The sequence below is a fragment of the Thermobia domestica genome, chromosome 11 (assembly GCF_964235325.1).
Source record: "Thermobia domestica chromosome 11, izTheDome1.hap1.1, whole genome shotgun sequence".
Classification (NCBI taxonomy): domain Eukaryota; kingdom Metazoa; phylum Arthropoda; class Insecta; order Zygentoma; family Lepismatidae; genus Thermobia; species Thermobia domestica.
In genome coordinates this window covers 268,365,299-268,384,806 of record NC_137464.1, presented here as the reverse complement: position 1 = coordinate 268,384,806, position 19,508 = coordinate 268,365,299, and the positions used below count along the sequence as shown (strand labels likewise).

Here is a 19,508-nt window from a genome sequence, read left to right as displayed (position 1 = left end):
ATAATCCGGACAATTTTGGATAATATGTATAGTAATGTTTGGTGGAAAATTTTCCACTATATTTAACTGCACATTGAGCTATAAAATTCAATTCCTGTAAAGGAAATTAGACAGCAACAAATTATCATTTTTCCAAATAGTTTTCGGAAACAAAAAAATTTTGTAATATTTCAAGTTGAGAAGTAAAAATATACAGTGTTTCTCTCTCTCTCTCTCTCTCTCTCTCTCTCTCTGTGTGTGTGTGTGTGTGTGTGTGTGTGTGTGTGTGTGTGTGTGTGTATGTATGTATGTATGTGTAAAGTGCAGGGAACATACATCGAGTTCGTAGAGAACAAATATCCCAATCCAATATTTAAAATGTAACAAAAAATTGAAAAGAAACCTTTGTGAATTTATCATTTTCAGAAACAGAAAATTCCACTATTTCTTCACATGTAGGACTACCTATGCAATGAAATAACACATAAAAGTTTCTTATGAAGATTATTTTTGTAACAGAGAATAAGAGAAATGATTTTATTGTTTTTAACACTTGTAAATCTTAATTTCAATATTGGAATTTTGTATAATCAACATCTTAGAGCAAATATTTGTATTGTAAAACTACCATTATTGTGTATAAAAATGCATTATAAACAATGACGATTCGATAGAACAAGTACACACACACACACACATACACACACACATATATATATAAGAAATATGTTTTTTATTTTGTAAATTAAAATGAAATTACATGTTGCTTTTACAACGCAGCGCTGATAGTGATGCTATTTTATGTTTCTTTTATTATTTTATTGGAAGAACAACTACACAAATCAGCTTCCTTATTTTTTATATTTCACTTTCTCTTCTGAATGAATATATCAATAAATAAATTTTTATTTCCAGAAAATGGTCAGTATTTGCTTTCATGAGTTACTTAAACTCGAATTTTGGTTAGTCAAAAATTTACAGTTCCCACTTTATATTATATCTACGTATTTATAAATGTTGCAGTGTGTAAATCTATAAAAGTAGTAAAGCTATGAGAAAACCGTATTGTATGTATTAAACTGATGAAATCTAATATTGTAAGATCAAAGGTGGATTCTGAGGGAAGAACGCATTGAAGTTTTTGAAACATTCTTGAAATGAAGAATCATTAGGTTTTCACTTCATGAAACTTTTTAAGACAATCCGTTTCAAAATTTTCCGGAAAATTTTCTTCACTGTACAGGACAGTGAATGTTTCGATTCATGAAAAATTGTTTCACTTGTTCTTACATAGTACTGAAAATTATCTGAGCCATGAAAATTTTCAGATTCTTTGAACGATCTTTCACTTTTTAACATTTCTATACATGATTTCAATCAATTTTTTGAATACTGAGGAACTGTTATTTGATCACTGATATTTGTTAAGAACGGAAAATTTTCCGGAAAAATATAGGAGAAAATTTTCCACCTTAGATCACAGCTAAACAACGATGTAGGAATAAGTGGAGTATGTTTTTATGAATTGGGAAATTTTCATCACTGATGTGCAGTTAAATATAATGGAAAATTTTCCACCTAACATCACTATATATAATATCCAAAATTGTCCGGCTTACGAAAGTATTTTCCACTTGTTTCTACATCGTGATGAAAATTTTCCGATCTATGAAAATTCCTTTCACTTGTTTCTACAGAGCAATAAAACTTTCCGATTCACAAAAAGTTGTTTTACTTTTTGCTTCAAAATGATTAACATTTTCCGACTCATAAAAAGTTCTTCAATTTTTCCATATAAAACAGAAAATATTTCGATTCATTAAAAATTGTTTCACTTGTACCTACATAGTACTGAAAATTGTCTGAGCCATGAAAATTTTCAGATTCTTTAAAACGATCTTTCAATTTTTAACATTTCTATTCATGAATTCAACCAATTTTATGATTGCTGAGGAATTGTTATTTGATTACTGATATTTTTTTAGAACGGAAAATTTTCCGCGTCACATCACTACTTATGACGGTACCTGCGTTCGGGTAAGGTTCGTGAAGGGGGGTTGGCCAAGGTTCTGGACCGTGTACCCACCGTCACTGACTAGTCCATAATGTAATGGAAAACACGAATAGAACTTTCCTCGTTAACAGTCTCATATAAGTTATGCTCGTGTTTTTGTGGTACGGATTAACCTAGAGGTACGTATTTTTACCTAGCTGACCGACATGACCATGAGAATTTAGTGAAAATTTCTTACTTAAAGATCATGGGAAATGCACATTATGCAAAAAAAAAAAAATGCGTATTGCAGTATAATTGAAGAAGATAACTTTGGTCCTGCAGCTCAATAATGTGATTGTCTTGAAATCAAGAACTAGTCAATTAATTTAACAATCATTTTCGTCTTCAGTGACCAAAAAACATAAAGAAATTACATTCATATAACCATAGCATCCAACTTTGGAAAATTTATTCAACATTATAATAAAGGCTTCATGTTGCAAAAATTTAGTGTTGTCGTCGAATCTATTAATACTAAATTTAATTAACTGTTAACACATACATGCTAGTTAATTATAGTCTGTTTGTAAGAGTTACGAGAATAAGTGTGACAGTTAAACATTCTGCTGGTTAACAAGCAACGCACACAATCTACTAGTTAACCTATTTATTAATTCACATAAATAAATAAATAATCTATTTTAGAAGAATAAAAGTTGTTGATTAATATTTGCAACGGACGACAAAAATTCGTTGTTTGTCTATTTTGTCAAAAACTACGCATAAGAATTACCATCAAAAACATGTCGATTTGATAAGATCGATGTGGTTTATTAATTCATATGTCAGATTTTTAGACATATGTTATAATTAATATTTATTCTTTTCATTTTCCTGTCTGGATGTTCACGTCTTACCACTATGTCAGTGTTAGTCACACATGCAACCCAAGCAATAACTGCTAACCCCCAGCTTGATGTAGTTTACTTTGACATATCTAAGGCCTTTGATACCATAAACACGAAATTCCTTCCTTATAAACTCTCTAATAAATACAACATTCATGGCAAGATCCTCTTTTTCCTAGATTGTTATGTCTCAGGGAGAGAACAACGTGTCACTCGTCCTGGATCCATGTTTCCGTCTAGTCCCGTCTTATCCGGAGTTCATCAGAGGAGTGTACTGGGTCCACTCTTTTATTTACTGTATATGGATGATTTACCTAGCATCTCTCCAACCTCATCATCAAATATTTTGCTCTTCGCTAATGACTGCAAACTCTTTAGAGTTATTGGGGCCACAGTGGCTCGGTGGTAGAGCGTTTGCCTCTGGTGCTTGGGGTCCCGGGTTCGATTACAGCCCCCGCGAAGTGAACTTTGTGGTGGACAAACACCGTGTGCGTGGGTTTTCTCGGGGTTCTCCCGTTTCCTCCCACTTTCTTCATTCCACCATTTTCATTGATTACTCATCTTCACCGTCTCCTTTAGCATAAGCGGCATAACCGTGAGACGTAAAACTCAAAGATTTCATTACATTTTCATTTTTCTTTAGAGTTATTGAGTTATTAACACTAGAGAGGACATAGATGTGTTAAGTAACTGATGCTCTAACTGGAATGTGTCTTTAAACCCAACAAATCTTCCACCCTTTTTATCTCTTTAAAAAAGAAAGTACTTCTTCAGATATATAATATCAACAATGTACCCATTACACGGGTTTCCTCTTTAAAAGATCTACGGGTTGTCTTTAACTAAAAACTCTCCTTTGCGGATTACATCATATCGACCTCATCCAGAGCTATGAAACTACTTAGTCTACTTTTTAGATTTCCTGAAATAGAAGGTCTCCGTGCCCTTGCGACGTTTTATAAGACTTTTATTTCAATGATCATTGAATATTGTTCACCTATATGGAATACCTACTCGGTTTTCAACTTCTTCTTTGCCATAGTTAGATCTAGAATTTCTGACTTACGTGACAACTCGAGACATTAACTAGTGTCTTCAATGAATTTATGTACTCCTGCTAACTTACTTTACTTTTATAAGATTACCAATGGTAAGATTGATTCGGAATTCTTAGTATCGCAGATTAACTTCCCTGTTCTTTCGTGGCGCTCTCTTTGTCTAAATTTGCTAACTAACGCGACATTTAGGTTATCCAATGTTAAGAGCTCCTTGTTTTACAGATTAGCACATAACTACAATACAGCTTCAACATATTTCTTTACTTTTACTTCTGAGCGAAGTTTTAGAACTCAACTGAAGAGACTATTGTATATTGAGAGGTGAACCTTCCATTTTGATTTGTTTTTCTTTCTTTTTTGTTTTTATCTTTGTTTTTTATGTTGTTTAGTATCAGCCAAATATCCTAGTGTGAATAAATAAATAAATAAAACTAAAAGATGCAGAATTAATAATTGACTGTCATTTTGCTATTGTCCTAATAAAAACGCCATTGTTCTCGTATGCAATATTATTTCTTTAGGTTAACAAAATATTGCTTTTTATTCTCAAAAACTACGCATGTTGATTTAGGCTTACTTATATTTTTTGAGCTCAGTGGCATCAATCGATTGGTTCACTTTTAAGTTATCTAAAAAGAACTTGTTGTGTTCTAAAATTGATTTGAAACATTTTAAAATATGAAAGATTTTTATTCATTTCATTTTTCGTCACTATATTCCATTTTATTGGTTTCTTTATTTTTAAACTTAACCAAATGAAAATCACATTTTCCGATTATTTATTGTAGAATCTCTGGGAAATAACCACATTCATAAATTTGAATAAAATAAAAGTAATTGAATATTTACACATTCTAAAGTTGAAATAACTTACTAAAGGTATACACTTAAGATTTTTCTCAACCAAAATAAATAAAAAAGACTTTTTATAATAAAGTATTCCAAATTTTTTATAAAATATTTCCTTTAAAGGAATCCCATGCTCTTCAGTGCATGCTTTGCTACTTTCGTCTTTGCCTCCTTCTTTGTCCTGTAAGACTTCTTTGTGATGTAGTCTTTACCTTTCACCGTCACCTGTTGTAATAGAACAAACCATTGTACATTGTCAAATATACCATATTCTATATATAAATTAAACTAAAAATAACACGCTTCCAAATCTAAACTATGTATGGGCAATTTGGGTAAATTTTCAATTACGCCACCTGATAAATGATAACTCAAAAGGCATCATTATTTACCCAGTTAGGCACGCTACATACATTCAATTAGACTACTTGACAAGCAGAAGGGATGAAGAGTAGTGATTGTTTTTCTGCGACGCTCATTCTAATATCAGAGATAAAAATTCGTCCTATTATGGTGCATGGTGTAATTTTGTCTGTAAGGTCTAAATTTAAATCTTGTGCATACAATAATTCAAGTAATTAGACATTTCTTTTTATTATTTTCAGTTGATTGTAGAGGTATAATACATAGGATGCAATTTCGTGATGGTGGAAACACCATGACGAAAATTTAAACTGTGAAATTTTATTATACTTTTGGTTTTGTAATTTCCAGGGAGATATCTGTAATTAAATAAACTCATTTTTGTTTTATTTATTCTATTTCAACTTACACGAGCATACAAGATGTACAGAGAAATCAACCAGAGAAGTTACTATTTGCGAAACGTGCAGTAGAAGAACAATATAAAATTTTTGTTTGAAAGTGCGTTCGTTGTATGCAGATCCAGTCATGGATATAAAAGATTATTAAGGAAGCAATGGAAATAAAATTGAAGAGAAAGGAAGATTTTAAATTAAGTGATATTTGGAATGTTTCATTGGAATAATAATAAAAAAGAAGGGGAAAATAATAATAATTAAAACTGTTATAAATTTGAATAAAATCGTGAATTTTAACAATATTTGATTAAAATTTCAGATGTAAAATTGCAACAATTAAATTTGTTTTATTTATTACACTGTTACGATAGTATTTGATACGTGCCGTCGGTCCTTGGCACTTTACCACCTGGCAAGGAACTGGATGAAATGTTTATACTCTGAGAAGAATTGTTTTATATATAATAGTTCCTGGACGATAGTTTTTCTTTTGACGTTATAATTACATAATTATTTCTGATTTAATATTTCTTGTTTCCGACCATGAATCAACATTTAATATGTTCTTTAACAATTAAATTATATTACAATAATTGTACAACAATTTCTTAAATTGAAACTCAGTCTGTGAGTTTGAAACGTAACTTAAATAAAAGATAAATGGAAAACGAAAAATGAATTTATTTAACATTGTATCAGTATTTAAATCTGCGTCATATAATAACCAGAAATTGGAGGAACAATAAGGATTTGAGAGATAATCAAATAGTATTGGCTTTGATGGATTTTTAACTTTCTAAAGTGCTTTAATTCCGCTTCAACCCTATTTCATCATCATCATCATAGGTATTCTGCCTTTATTGGCAGGTCACTTGCCGCAGCTGAGAAGCTTCCATGCTCTACGGTCCTCCGCTAACTTCTTCGTCTTCGCGTATGATCTTTCTGTTTTAATATCATCCATTAATTGTATTCTCCTTCGCCCCCTCCCTCTCTTTCCCGCCACCATACCTTCTAGGACGTCCCTCATGATACAATCTCTTCTTAGGCAATGTCCCAACCAGTTTCTCTTCCTCTTCCTAATACTATCTAAAAGTGTTCTTTTCTCACACACCATTTCTAACACACACTCATTCGTTTTCCGCTCGACCCAACTAATTCTTTCCATTCTTTTCCACACCCACATTTCGAAGGCTTCCAGTCAATTTTCGTCACCTTTACGTAATGTCCACGTTTCCGCCCCATACAGTACAACACTCCACACGAAGCATTTTATGAGTCTTTTTCTCAACTCTTTGTTCAAGGTCCCACAAAACAGACTTTTCTTTCTTTTAAAGGCTTCTTTCGCCATTCCTATCCTTGCTTTTATTTCACGTTCGCATTTCATGTCATTACTAAGAATACTACCCAGGTATCGAAAACTATTCACTTGTTCTATTTTCTCCCCTCCTACTTTTATATTTGACACAGACCCCTTCGTTCCAATTGCCATGGCTTTTGTCCTTCTAAGATTTATTGTCATCCCATATTCTTCAAAGCCCTTTCTCATTTTTTCTAACAGTTTATTGATTTTCTTTTCAGATTCTGCAACAAGCGCCATATCGTCTGCAAATCTTATGCATCTAATAATTCTACCTCCTACCGAAATGCCATCATCATCATGTAGGCTCTTTTTCACTATCTCTTCTAGATAGACATTAAATAGTGTTGGCGAGAGGCAGCATCCTTGTCGAACTCCCCTTCCAATTGCACTCTCTTCCGTCAGTTCTTTCCCTATCCTAATACTTACTTGTTGGTTCATGTATAAGTTTCTTATGAGTCTTCTATCTTTCCATTCCAACCCTATCTTTGTTAGAACTCCTAACAAGAATTCCCAATTCACGCGGTCAAAAGCCTTTTCTAGATCAATAAATACAACATACACCTCTTTCCCTTTTTCTATAAATCTTCCACCGATCACCCTTAATAATCCAATAGCATCTCTTGTGCCCTTGCCTCTTCTGAACCCGAACTGCTCTTCCTCAACATCTTTATTTCTTCTTCCATATAACCTTCTGTTCAGTATTCCGAGCAGAATTTTAGCTGCATGAGATATGAGACTAATGGTTCTATAATCCTGACATCTCTTTGGATTCGATTTCTTAGCCATCGGTATCATGATCGTTTTGAGAAAGTCTCTTGGCCATTCTCCTGTTTCATATATTTCCCTATTTAGTAAACATTATTCTTTTATTCTTTCAAATAATTAACGTTCTTGACGAAATAAATTTTATAACCTTGTTTTTTATATATATTAAGAAAGTTTTATTATTATTATTATTATTATTATTATTATTATTAGTAGTAGTAGTAGTAGTAGTAGTAGTAGTAGTAGTAGTAGTAGTAGTAGTAATAGTAGTAGTAGAAGAAGAAGAAGAAGAAGTACTAGCAGTATACTTATAGTATATTTACCTTTGAATAGTTAACACTGTCAGAGCAAACTGTTAGTCTATACGTTAAAATAACAATAGAAAAAAGGAGAGAAGTCGATTTCTTCCGCTACTGATATCAAGCGGTTGTTGGACCTCTACATTCACGCATAGTCACTGTTCAATATCGTTACAGGTCAAAATAAATCAAGATTAATAGATTGTAGTCCGCTACTTTGTTCATATTAGTAAAATTTTATAGCGGGATTTGGCTCTCGCTCAACTACGTAATATTAACACATTCAAGTCGGAGCCTATTCCTGCGATGTTTCTCCCTCAAGTCGCTATACTTTTCGATTTTTATATAAAAAAAGTGCAAAAACGTTAGAGCAATGAAATATGAAATGGCAGAAAGATATAAGTAAAAAAAAAAACAGTAAAAATGTAGTGCAAGACCGATTATTTATATTTTTCGCCTGGAGTCGCCCTTTTGTCGTTAACTCTTCTGTCGTACTATCATAGCCAGAAAATGAATAACAATATAAATAAATAAATAAATACGATTGTTGTACCTAAGAAAATATTACAGAGATATTTCCCACCCACTCGCATAAATGCTTATGTTACAGTCATCCTTATTGGTCAGTCGTTACAAGCTAAAAGAAAAAACTCAATAGCGGCGTCGCCAACCCTCTGCTTAATCCTAATTACACTGTTCAACAAATTTTGATCAAAAGTATGTAAATTCTTTGAAATTGCGATTTTTACATTCATTTAAGCATAATATGAAAGGAAATGATAATAGAAGAATTTTCTTAGCTCAGGTTGTGAAAAAAACGCCCCTGTACAACGGTAGCTGTATATATACAAATGTATTAATATTTATAGAACATTTAAGCAAAATCCTTGTAAAAAAAATACATTTCACTTTTTTTTTATCTATTTCACTGTGATGTGATAAGCTGGGGAGTTAAGAAGTACCCTAACCTATAGCTCTCTATACCCTTGTACTTCCTTTTTCAAAATTGCGCAAATACCAGTTTCACAGCGATACAGAAAATAAAGTAACCGTGGTCAAGTTAAACATTAAAAATTCCGTAATAAAAAACAGTATTAACATCAAAACATGAAAAATATGTACAAATACCTTTTTGTGCAAGAACTACACTGCAATGTAGACAAAAGTTTCAAGTGATCCTTTGTACAGGATTATGTTTATTTTATTTTGAGCGTCTTCGCTTGGCTTGCCTTTTGTAGGTTACATCTGGAGCATCCCTTGCAATATTCCAACAGTAGTCGGCCAATATGTTAGAACTCCACTTTCCCTCATATCTCTTCTCCATGGCTGCAATATCTTGATGGAAACGCTCACCATGTTCATCACTTACTGCTCCACAATCTTCGGGAAAGAAGTCTAGATGTGAATGAAGAAAGTGGAGTTTCAGAGACATATTGCAACCAAGATTTTCGTAGCACAATAACAACTTTGCTACCAGTTGTTTGTAATTTGTTGCTCGGTGTCTTCCCAAGAACTGTCAGCAAACACTCTTCAAGCTTTCCCACGCAGTTTTCTCCTCACGTTGGAGAATTTCGTCGAACTTGTGATCTTTGAATAGTTGCCTAATCTGTGGCCCTATGAAAACACCCTCTTTAACTTTGGCATCACTTACTCGAGGGAATTGTCCTCTTAGGTATTTATAGGCCTCATTCTCTTGGTTCATGCTCTTAACAAAACTTTTCATAAGACCTAATTTAATATGTAGAGGGGGAAGCAAAATTCGGTTACGATCTACCAGTGGTTCATGCTGCACATTTTTCACTCCCGGCTGAAGAGTTTCTCTGGTACTCCAATCACTTTTGCGGTAATGAGATCCACTATCTCCCATTCACATATAAAGCAACAATACTTTGTATACCCTAACTGCATACCTAGCAACAGTGCTATTACTTTAAGGTCACCACAAATGAGCCACTGAAAATCGTTATATTTAATGGCTTGAAGTAAACGTTTCAAGTTTTCATAAGATTCCTTCATATGAACTGCGTAACTTACGGGAATTGATGGAAGTTCATTTTCAATATGTAAAAGCACTGCCTTTAAACTCACCTTGGACGAATCTATAAAGAGCCTCCACTCCGTAGGTTCGTAATTAATTTTAAGTGCCCGCATGAGACCATTTACATCTGTACATGCCACAAGTGTGTCTTCCATACTAAAAAATGAAGTGAACATCTTCTCCCTATTCCGATACACTGAAATATTTACTTTTTCCTGCAAAAAAAAATCCATTGCTTTAAGCGTGACGCTAAAATTTCGGCTTTGCTTTTCGAGAGGTCCAAGTCTCTGATTAGATCACTTAGTTTCTCTTGAGTAAGTCTATGTGGTTCACATGGAGGTTCTTCTACATCAAACGTAGGGTCTTTCGAAGTACTTGATTCAGGAGCTTCAACTTCTTGATCATCATCAGAAAAAAGATCGTATTCTTTAGGTGGGTCAGGAACAGGTAGTCCTTCTTCACGTGGAACAGGGCGCATTGCAGAAGGAATGTGGATAGATCAAGGCCCGCTTCTTCTTCGTGGAAATTCCCTTCTTGACGGAAGGAACCATACAAAAATAACAGTCTCTGATGTGGTCGCTTGGCTCCCTCCAAATTATGGGCACTGCAAAAGGCATTGAGCGCCCCTTCCCATTAATCCAATTTCTTAGATTGCTGGCACAAGTGTTACACACAATGTGGGGTGCCCAAGATTTATCTTGGTCTCCAATTTTACAACCAAAGTAATATTGATAGGCTTTTCTTATTAGTGGTGTTATAGTCTGCTTTTGTGAGGAAAATGTCACTTTCCCACACACGTAGCAGAAGCTATCCGCACTGTTTACACAATTTCGCGGCACTTTTGTTTATTGAAATCCTCAAAATGTCACTTGAAATAGTTCCGACAACTATTTAAAAATATACATTCGAAATACCAATATTTTTGCGTACTTGTAGTTGTATTTTTATGTCTTGCACTACAAAAACGTCACACCCAAAACGCTGATAACTGCACTAAACCTGTCTTTTCTAACAATAGCAGAACACTACTGAGATAAGGAACACAATGAAACCAAGCGTTCATATAGTTTCTCCAGTGTTGCCGGATCAGTGTAACATTTTACCCCAAACGAAGCGAATATATTTATTTTTAAAGCGTTATTATTAGACATGCCTGTAAAACGAAAAGTAGAGCTAATATTCGAAAATAACTTTCAAATTCGTGATCAGCACCACAAAATCAATAAGAATTAGCTGATTTTGTTCAATTTACATTTTCGTTGTTGAACAGTGTTATTAGAGTGTACTTTCTGCTTCAAACCGTATTTTTTCTACTTCCGTTTCATCGCTTTTTGTGGAGATCTGTGTTCAATTGGCCCTCACACTGTGAGTTGAATGTGAATAGATTTATAGCGAAGGTCAGTTGTTGATGTGGGTATATCCAGCATATTACCTGGTTGTGGCATTTCAGTTATATTGTGAACTTCCGTAAGGACAGAGTGAACATGAGACCTCCACAGAGCGTCATAAGGGCGTGTATGCTGTACGAGTTCAAACTGGGGTCTAGCAGCACTGCAGTGGGATGGAAGATATGCCAGGTCTTTGGTGAGGGTGTCGTGACTACGCGGACAGTGCAAAAGGGATTAAGAGTCTTCCTCCCGGTGAAATTAAAATACCGCTAATTTTACAGTAATTATGTGATATCTTCAAATAGATAAAAGATAATCGAAATGTGGAACAAGAGCGCCCTAGACAATATTATTTTACATGAGAAACCGTTATCACGACTCACTTATCTGCTTTCGATTTCGAGCCATTTTGAAAATCGGCATTTATTTTTGCGTTTCTAAATAGCTGAAAACGGAAAGCCATTAGGTGACTTGTGATAACGGTACCTCACGCAAAATAATATTCTCTAGGGCGCTCTTGTTCCACATTTCGATTATCTTTTATCTATTTGAAGATATCACATAATTACTGTAAAATTAGTGGTATTTTAATTTCGCCGGGACGAAGACTCTTAAAGAAGTTTAAGGACGGTGACGGAAGACGCACTACGTACCAGAAGACCAGCACATGTACAAAATGAAGAGCTTCAGACAGCAATTGAAGCAAACAGTAGCTAAACATGTGAGGAACTGGAACTACAATTCAGTGCAAGTGGGTGAACCATTCGGCAGTACATCCATCAACTTGGAACCTGTGTTTTTTTGCTGTCTCATCTCAGGAAGGAGCAATTTTTGGAGAGGGTGTTGACATGTGATGAGAAGTGGGTCCTGTACGAAGCTTCACGGCGCCGCGCCGTCATTATTGGTTAGCATCCCAAGAACCAAAACAGCCGAAACCAGCACTGCACCAAAAGAAGGTTCTTCTATGTGTTTTGTGTACTGATCGCGGCATTCCGCCTTGGGAACTGCTACGAGATGGTCAGAGCATCAATGTAACTGTGTACTGTCAGCAGTTGAGTCGTGTTCAAGAAAACTCAAAACTCTGAAGCCAGTAATTCTCAGTCGCAAAGGGGTCCTCCTATTACAGGACAACGCTAAGCCCCACATGACTAGGATGACCCAGAATACCATTCTACGCCTATCCGCCATACTCCCCGGACATTATACCATCCGATTATCACCTGTTCCATTCCTTAGAAAATCATGTTAGAGGACGCCAGTTCAAATCCCTAGTAGAGGTGCAAAATGCACTAGATACTTCTTCGCTTCACGGTCCATCAAGTTCTATCGCGATGGAATCCATGGCCTTCCAGAACGTTGGCAGAAGGCCCTCGATGCTGATGGATACTATTTTCGATCTTGCAGGTACGTCTTAGGTGACATATCGATGTTCGAAGGTGGTGGATAAAAGAGCGACAGAACTTTCTTGGTTACCCTTAATAGACCATAAAGCAATAATCACATACCAGCGTATACTCTCTGAAAATTGTAGGACTACAGCACTGCCACCAACATAATCTGGGTCAATATTGGAATCATCGATTTCAGATCCAGAATGAACAGCAAACTCATCAAGTATATTCCGTATTTCTTCTTGTGATAAATCTCCCAATTTGAGTCAAAATTGCATATAAAGATGCGAGAAACGTATGCCAATTGTTATCGCTGTAACTCGCTCTGCACCGGATGCACTAACACGTGGATTCTTTTGAAGTAATAAAAAGATCATAAAGTATATATGAGAAGTCGAAATTCGTCTACGGATATCAATCCAATGTTTGAATTAGCGGAAATTTTATCATGTTGGGGAGAAGTGATTCGTCCACTGAGGGAAAAAAATCACAGCTGTGTGACGTACTGAGACTTGAATGTGTTTTTAAAAAACCTTGGATGCAGTTTATCACTGTATTAGGAAACACATAAGAGTGTGATGTCACTCTAGAGATCAATTAAAAACCGTCACCGGAGAAAGATAGAGAGAGGAAAGCTGTTCCGTTTTTCCTAGATGTGTTGCTTAAACATCGGATTTTTATGCAAATGGACTTTTTTTTTTTTTTTTTGCTTATACATATACCTATTAAACTTGGTACAGGTTTCTAACAACAATAATACAGCTCGAATTTGAAATTTTATAGTGCATATAAATGCCTGTTCCAAATGTTAGAGCATATTCAGCATGTTCTGTAAGTTTTGTTTCAGGTGTATGCTTATATAGAATAAACTAAAGCCAGTTTCAGTTTGTAGTTTCCATGTCTATGCAACAGAATGGCTTTTTGTGTGGGAGGATGGAAGAATGCCTTAACCGATCATCAGAGCAAAGACGTTTACAAATGCCAAGACGTTGAAAGAAATCTGATAATGATAAAGACATTGCGTGTCGATATCAATTCAGGAACAAGAGACGCCAGGGATGCTGCTCAGTGAATGCTTAGCTCTAGTTGATTCAAGTTCAGCACAAGCTCCAGTCAGTTCCTGGAAAAGTCGGCCGTTTTGTGGAAAAGAAATTGACGGATGTTATTGCCAGAAACTCCGATTACAAAACATTTGAAGCCATGGGAAATACCTTCAAGGATCAAATTTCAAGTTGCCACACAACTTGCTTGTCTCTATTAACATTGTCCAGGTCATTTTCTGGCTACACATGTTAGAAGCTGACGCCAAGAAATGAAGAGAAGTATCTTCTGATAAACTCTAAGGCTAACTACAGGGACAAATAAATCCTTAAAAACGAAAACTTTTTTGTGTAAAGTAAATGCACTCTAAAATACATCGTACAAGTGTGAAGAACATCTAGAGATCCTGTTCTCATATCACTGTGTCTATTTTAATTTCATAATTTGTATGTTTTAAAAGATTAGGAGTATATAAACTGTAACAATCATTAAAATAAATTCTGAAGACAGCAGGAGCGGATCCAGGACCGACTTCTGGGGGGGGGGGCGGTGGGGTGTCATACTGCTACTTTTAAAGGCTTTAAACTTTGGGATGGGTTTTATTTATATATATAAAATAAGAAAGTCTCTTCTGGGGGACGATCGCCCCCCCTGGATCCGCCCTGGAAGAGAGTCCCTGAAAGGAAAATTACACTTTAGATGTTATATTTCACCTGCAAAACACTATCATAATTTTGCTGCATGTTTGAAAATGTTCTCTTTTATTGCATTTTTAGTCCATATTTTAACACACTTAACAGCATACTTACATGCATATTTTATGAATTTTAAGTGCATAAAAATCCGATGTCTAGTGATCAGGGATAAAGGGAGGGGAACGCGAAGGAACGCCCTCCCCCACCTCCAGTGTTGGGTAAGTTACTTGTAAAAATGTAACGCGTTACAAGTTACTTTACTTTCTTTTAAAATGTAACGCGTTAGTAACGCGTTACTTGCCCCAAAAAAGTAACAGTTACTTTACTTCGAAAGTAACGCGTTACTTTTAGGTCCAAAACTTTAAAAATGTGAAAAAAAATATGACTTCAATTTTCCGTACTACTATTACTACCGCTATTATTATTATTATTATTATTATTATTATTATTATTATTATTATTATTATTATTATTATTATTATTATTATTATTATTATTGCACGTTCTGAGTCGCTTTATGTAAACAAATTTTTACTTGATATATGAACACTTCAATATAATGTAACATTGATAAAATGCCATACTGCGTTACTTGTAGGGATGGACACGTGCGAGTTTTCTTTGAAACTCGATTCGACTAGAAACAGACACCTTTGAGATCGAACCGAGAACTAGGCTCGAAAAATTTCCTCCAACTCGACTCGAATTGGGGTCGAGTTTCGAGTCGACTCGAGCCAAATCCGGTGTGTAGTTTCGAGTACTTCTTTAAGTATATTACATAGACAGTATAATTATTATCAATGACACTACTACTACTACAACTTATATTATTATTATTATTATTGTTATTATTATTATTATTATTATTATTAATTATAACAACACTGTATATAAAAATGAAAGGTGGGCGGTTTGTATTTGAATACTAAACAGCTAGTTGATTACCAACCTCGGTAGTCGTGAAGTCTAGGAGCCAAGGACATTGTTTACGAGCTTCTGAATTTGGGTTGAGTATTCGGGCTCGAGCCAAACACTGTTAAGTGTTATAGGGCACTGGCTAAATATCTTCAAAACTGCTCGGCCCGAATTGTCAACGACTCGAGCAACTCGGCTCACAGCTCATTCACTATCGACCCGAACCAAGAAGTGAGCCGAGCCAACAGCTCACTCAACCGACTCGGCTAGAGCCCTCGGCTCAGTTGAGCCTAACCGAGCAAATGGCTCATCCCTACCAAGCCAGCTCGAGCCGATGGTTCACCCCAAGTGAGCCGGCTCGAGCCATCTTCTCAGTTGAGTCAAGCCGAGCTGAGCTTGTTAAAAAAAATAGCTCTTGTGGTCTCGCTATCGAGACGAGACGAGATACGAGCAGTGTCCCTTCTCGTGAGCAACACTAAGAGTATTCCATATTACTGTTTAGCTTACATTTCTCATGGCTTTCGTTTTCCAGTGTAATCAGGCCATGATTTCAAGACGACTCAAAACGAACGAGCCACTTATCAAACTCGACGCGAAAAACTGAATCGACTCGAGGATATTACCCTTGACTTTACTCGAAACTCGACTTGAATTTGAGTCAAGTCGAGTTTTAGCTTGACTCGTGTTCATCCCTATGCGTTAGAAAAAATGGTTGCTTATTATTATTATGCTTAACTAATTATATAATAATAACAATGTTGTTATGCAAATTTAAAAATAAAGAATATAGAGAAACATTACACTACTCTATAATCAATGGGACTCTAGGATAAGCAAACTGATCTGAAAGAACTCCAATATTACATACCATCAGCAAACTATTTTCTAGTAATAAAGTAGACCTGCTCATCAGAACACAGTTTATTCATATTAACCCCTTACTGTAAATCGTTAATTATGGCACCCTAGTTGTTGATAAATATTTTCCGCCAAGGCACTTCAGACACTTTACTTTTAAATTCTGTCCACCATCATCCTCAGCTCTTTAGAAAAAGTATTCTTTCAAATGTTCGAACAGTAAAATATTTTCGTTCTCCATCTTTATAAAAACAACACCAATCAAAGTAAAATAGACTACCAGTATCATTGCACTCCTATTTCACTCACTGAATGTATTGATTTGGAGCTGTCAAAATCTACGACAAAATCTTCCAGGTGCTTGCAATCAGTACATGTGATTTCCCTAAGGCTGTCCTCATCTTCAAAAAACAGCAAGTGGCAGTACGAACTTATCTGTTCTGTGTGTCTGTGACTGTCGGTCATTGACATACGTAGTTCATGCTCGATTGTTTCATTCTGAGAAATTCACTTACAGGAAAGAAACATTTGTTTCCGAAAAAATATACATATATATTGTAGTTACTCATCCGAAATGTAACGCGGAAAAAGTAACGCAAACTATTTACGTTACTTAAAAATTTGTAACGCGTTACCGTTACAGTTACTTTGGAAAAGATGTAACGCGTTACTAGGAAACGTTACTTAAAAACGTTACTTTACTTCCCAACACTGCCCACCTCGAGAAAGTATGTACAGCGTCCCACCAGTTTCTAAAAAGTTACAATTTGCAAAGACAGGCAGGGGAACGGCGTGACGTCATGCAGCTACATACCTTCTCAGATTCACTTTTACCCTTGCTAGTGATGATGAGCTGGTGAGAAACAGTTCAAAAGCTAGAGAGCTTCTAGTAGAGTGTAGGCCTATGTGTAGCTGATCACTGATTTCTTAGAAAATAAATGTGAAGAATTTTCTTTGTTGTGGATATGACAATTATGAATTGCCAAGTAACGTCTATCATTTTAATTATAAGAATGTTTCAAATATCTTGGTGCTGGCATAGTTTTAAACAGTAGACGTAACATTTTCTGAGAGTCGTAGGCTAGGCAACTACATAAGTAGGCCTACACCAAACAAAAAACGTCGTCTAGAGTGGATACTAATCCTGGAGCACCGAGACAACAGGAGTTCCCCAAAGTTTGCTTCGCCTCTCTCCCCTCAAGTATCTGGATATATTTCCTTGGAATATCCGACGGCTCCCACATAGTAATACAGATATCGACGTCCCTTCTATAATTTACCCAATACGAATAACACTGTATCTGACTTTGAAATACGGTCTAGATTCTACGAGTTCACATTTATGTATACCGTGTGCACTCGAAAGTGCAGGCAGGGTGAGGCTCTGGCTCACGAAAATGTATACGTAATATAGCAAACAACGTATATTAAATACCAGATATACCAGTCGTAACATAGCAACCACGGAGATGGCCCCGCTAGGAAATTTTCTTCTGGTGCCCCTGATATATACCGTTTCATTCTTCAATAGTGTGCACACTGACAGAATATACCAAGATTGTCTATCCTAAAAAAAAAAATTATCCTCGCTCTGCAGAAAAGACCTTCTACCCATGCCAGGAATAAGATTTTCCTCTGTAGAATTTCTTCGAATGGTCATGAAGACAGAAACAGCTTTTGCGCAAACCAGTAAGTACGCCAGAAATTTTTACTTGCGGGGTGTTCAAAATAAAAGAGGGGGTGCTCTCAGAATAGTGATATACATTTTAAACAAACAAAAAAACAGTATATTTTGTTACGTAACTATTGCAATACTACTACTACTACTACTACTACTACTACTACTAATAATAATAATAATAATAATAATAATAATAATAATAATAATAATAATAATAATAATAATAATATCAACTCTTCGCAGTGGTAGGTTCAATACAGAAAGTTCACACATTTGTGCATTTATTATTATCACTGGCGCAAATCCCGGGAGGATGAAGGGGACATGTTCCCTCCAATCTTGGAACTGAGGGGGACGGTCTTCCCCCAATAATCTGATTTTAAATGTACTTTTGGGGAGAAATTTGATGATTTTTGTCCGATTGCCACAAGCAACGTCAGATGAAATTAATGTCTCCCAGAATAAGCGTCAAATCTGCCCGCCTCCCAACGCTGAAGACAACTCTGCTGCTGTGTTCCTTTACAACATTGTTTTTCAACAGATCTGCGCCGCTGATTATTATTATTAAACTAAGTAAGACAGTGAAACCTCTCAAAACGGACATCGGTGGAACACGATTATTTGCCCGTAAATGAGATGTGTCCCTAAAAGAAAGGATTCTCTCTCATAACACCACACTACACATATTTATGGCATTGAAGAATAAGAAGGTTTGTCCTCTTATGAAGGTGTTCACTATTGAAAGATACCTGTTGAGAGAGGTTTCACTGTATTAGGAATTAACCACCACTATTTTACCCACTAATTACCAGTGGCGGATGTAAAAGGTAAAAACTGGGGGGCCAGCCAGTACCCAGACTGGTAGGTTTATATAAACTTTCAAAAATATAAAAATAATAGCTTAAATTAATTTTGTCACTGGAAAAACTGGGAGGCCTAGGCCCCCGCGGCCCTGGCCTAGATCCGTTAATGGTAATTACATATGAATTGATTACATACGAATTATTGTAATCATTTTGCAAAATTCTGTCATTATTTCAATTTATTCACCCCCAGCAATTTTTAGTGGGTGATTTTTTTTTTCTAAAATATTAATTGGGAAAAAATTCCCTCGTCCCATGCTGAAATCACATTCGTTTAGTAATGAATACTGTACACTCATGTCCAAAATTATTGTCGCATGTCTATAAATACGTTGTTGTAGGAATATAATTTGGTAACGAATTCGCTCGGTATTTCTTATAATGTTAGAATGTGTATAATCAGCAAAGACATGTATGTGGCAAATTTCATGTCAAAAGAGCAGTAAATAAGAACAACAAAACGAAAATAAAACTTTCTTATCCATTTAGCAATATTTCGTTTTACTCATTCTAATTTTCGTATTTATAATTATTTTCCTTTGAAATTTACCATAAATATAAGCCTACATTTCCCAATTATACACATAGTATCAGTATTAAAAGTACCCTGCAAAATCCGTATCAAATTATATTCTTGCAAGTAGACAGTTATAAATATGCGAC

General features: G+C 35.4%; 2 protein-coding genes across 3 annotated transcripts in view; one reads left to right on the top strand and one right to left on the bottom strand.

Annotated features, from left to right (window-relative positions):
* Positions 1-19,508, top strand: part of LOC145665078 (uncharacterized) — a 186,071-nt gene that overhangs the window by 88,936 nt on the left and 77,627 nt on the right. The gene's annotated exons all lie outside the window — the stretch shown is intronic.
* The window catches only part of LOC145665076 (uncharacterized), a 41,651-nt gene continuing 26,771 nt past the window's right edge, over positions 4,629-19,508 (bottom strand). Inside the window, exon 2 of one of the 2 annotated variants that reach the window (XM_081732343.1) lies at positions 4,629-5,015. In XM_081732343.1, the coding sequence (XP_081588469.1) occupies positions 4,999-5,015 (17 nt within the window). In that variant the 3' untranslated portion in view covers positions 4,629-4,998. The remainder of the gene's footprint in view (positions 5,016-19,508) is intronic. The other variant, XM_081732342.1, reaches the window with a different exon arrangement.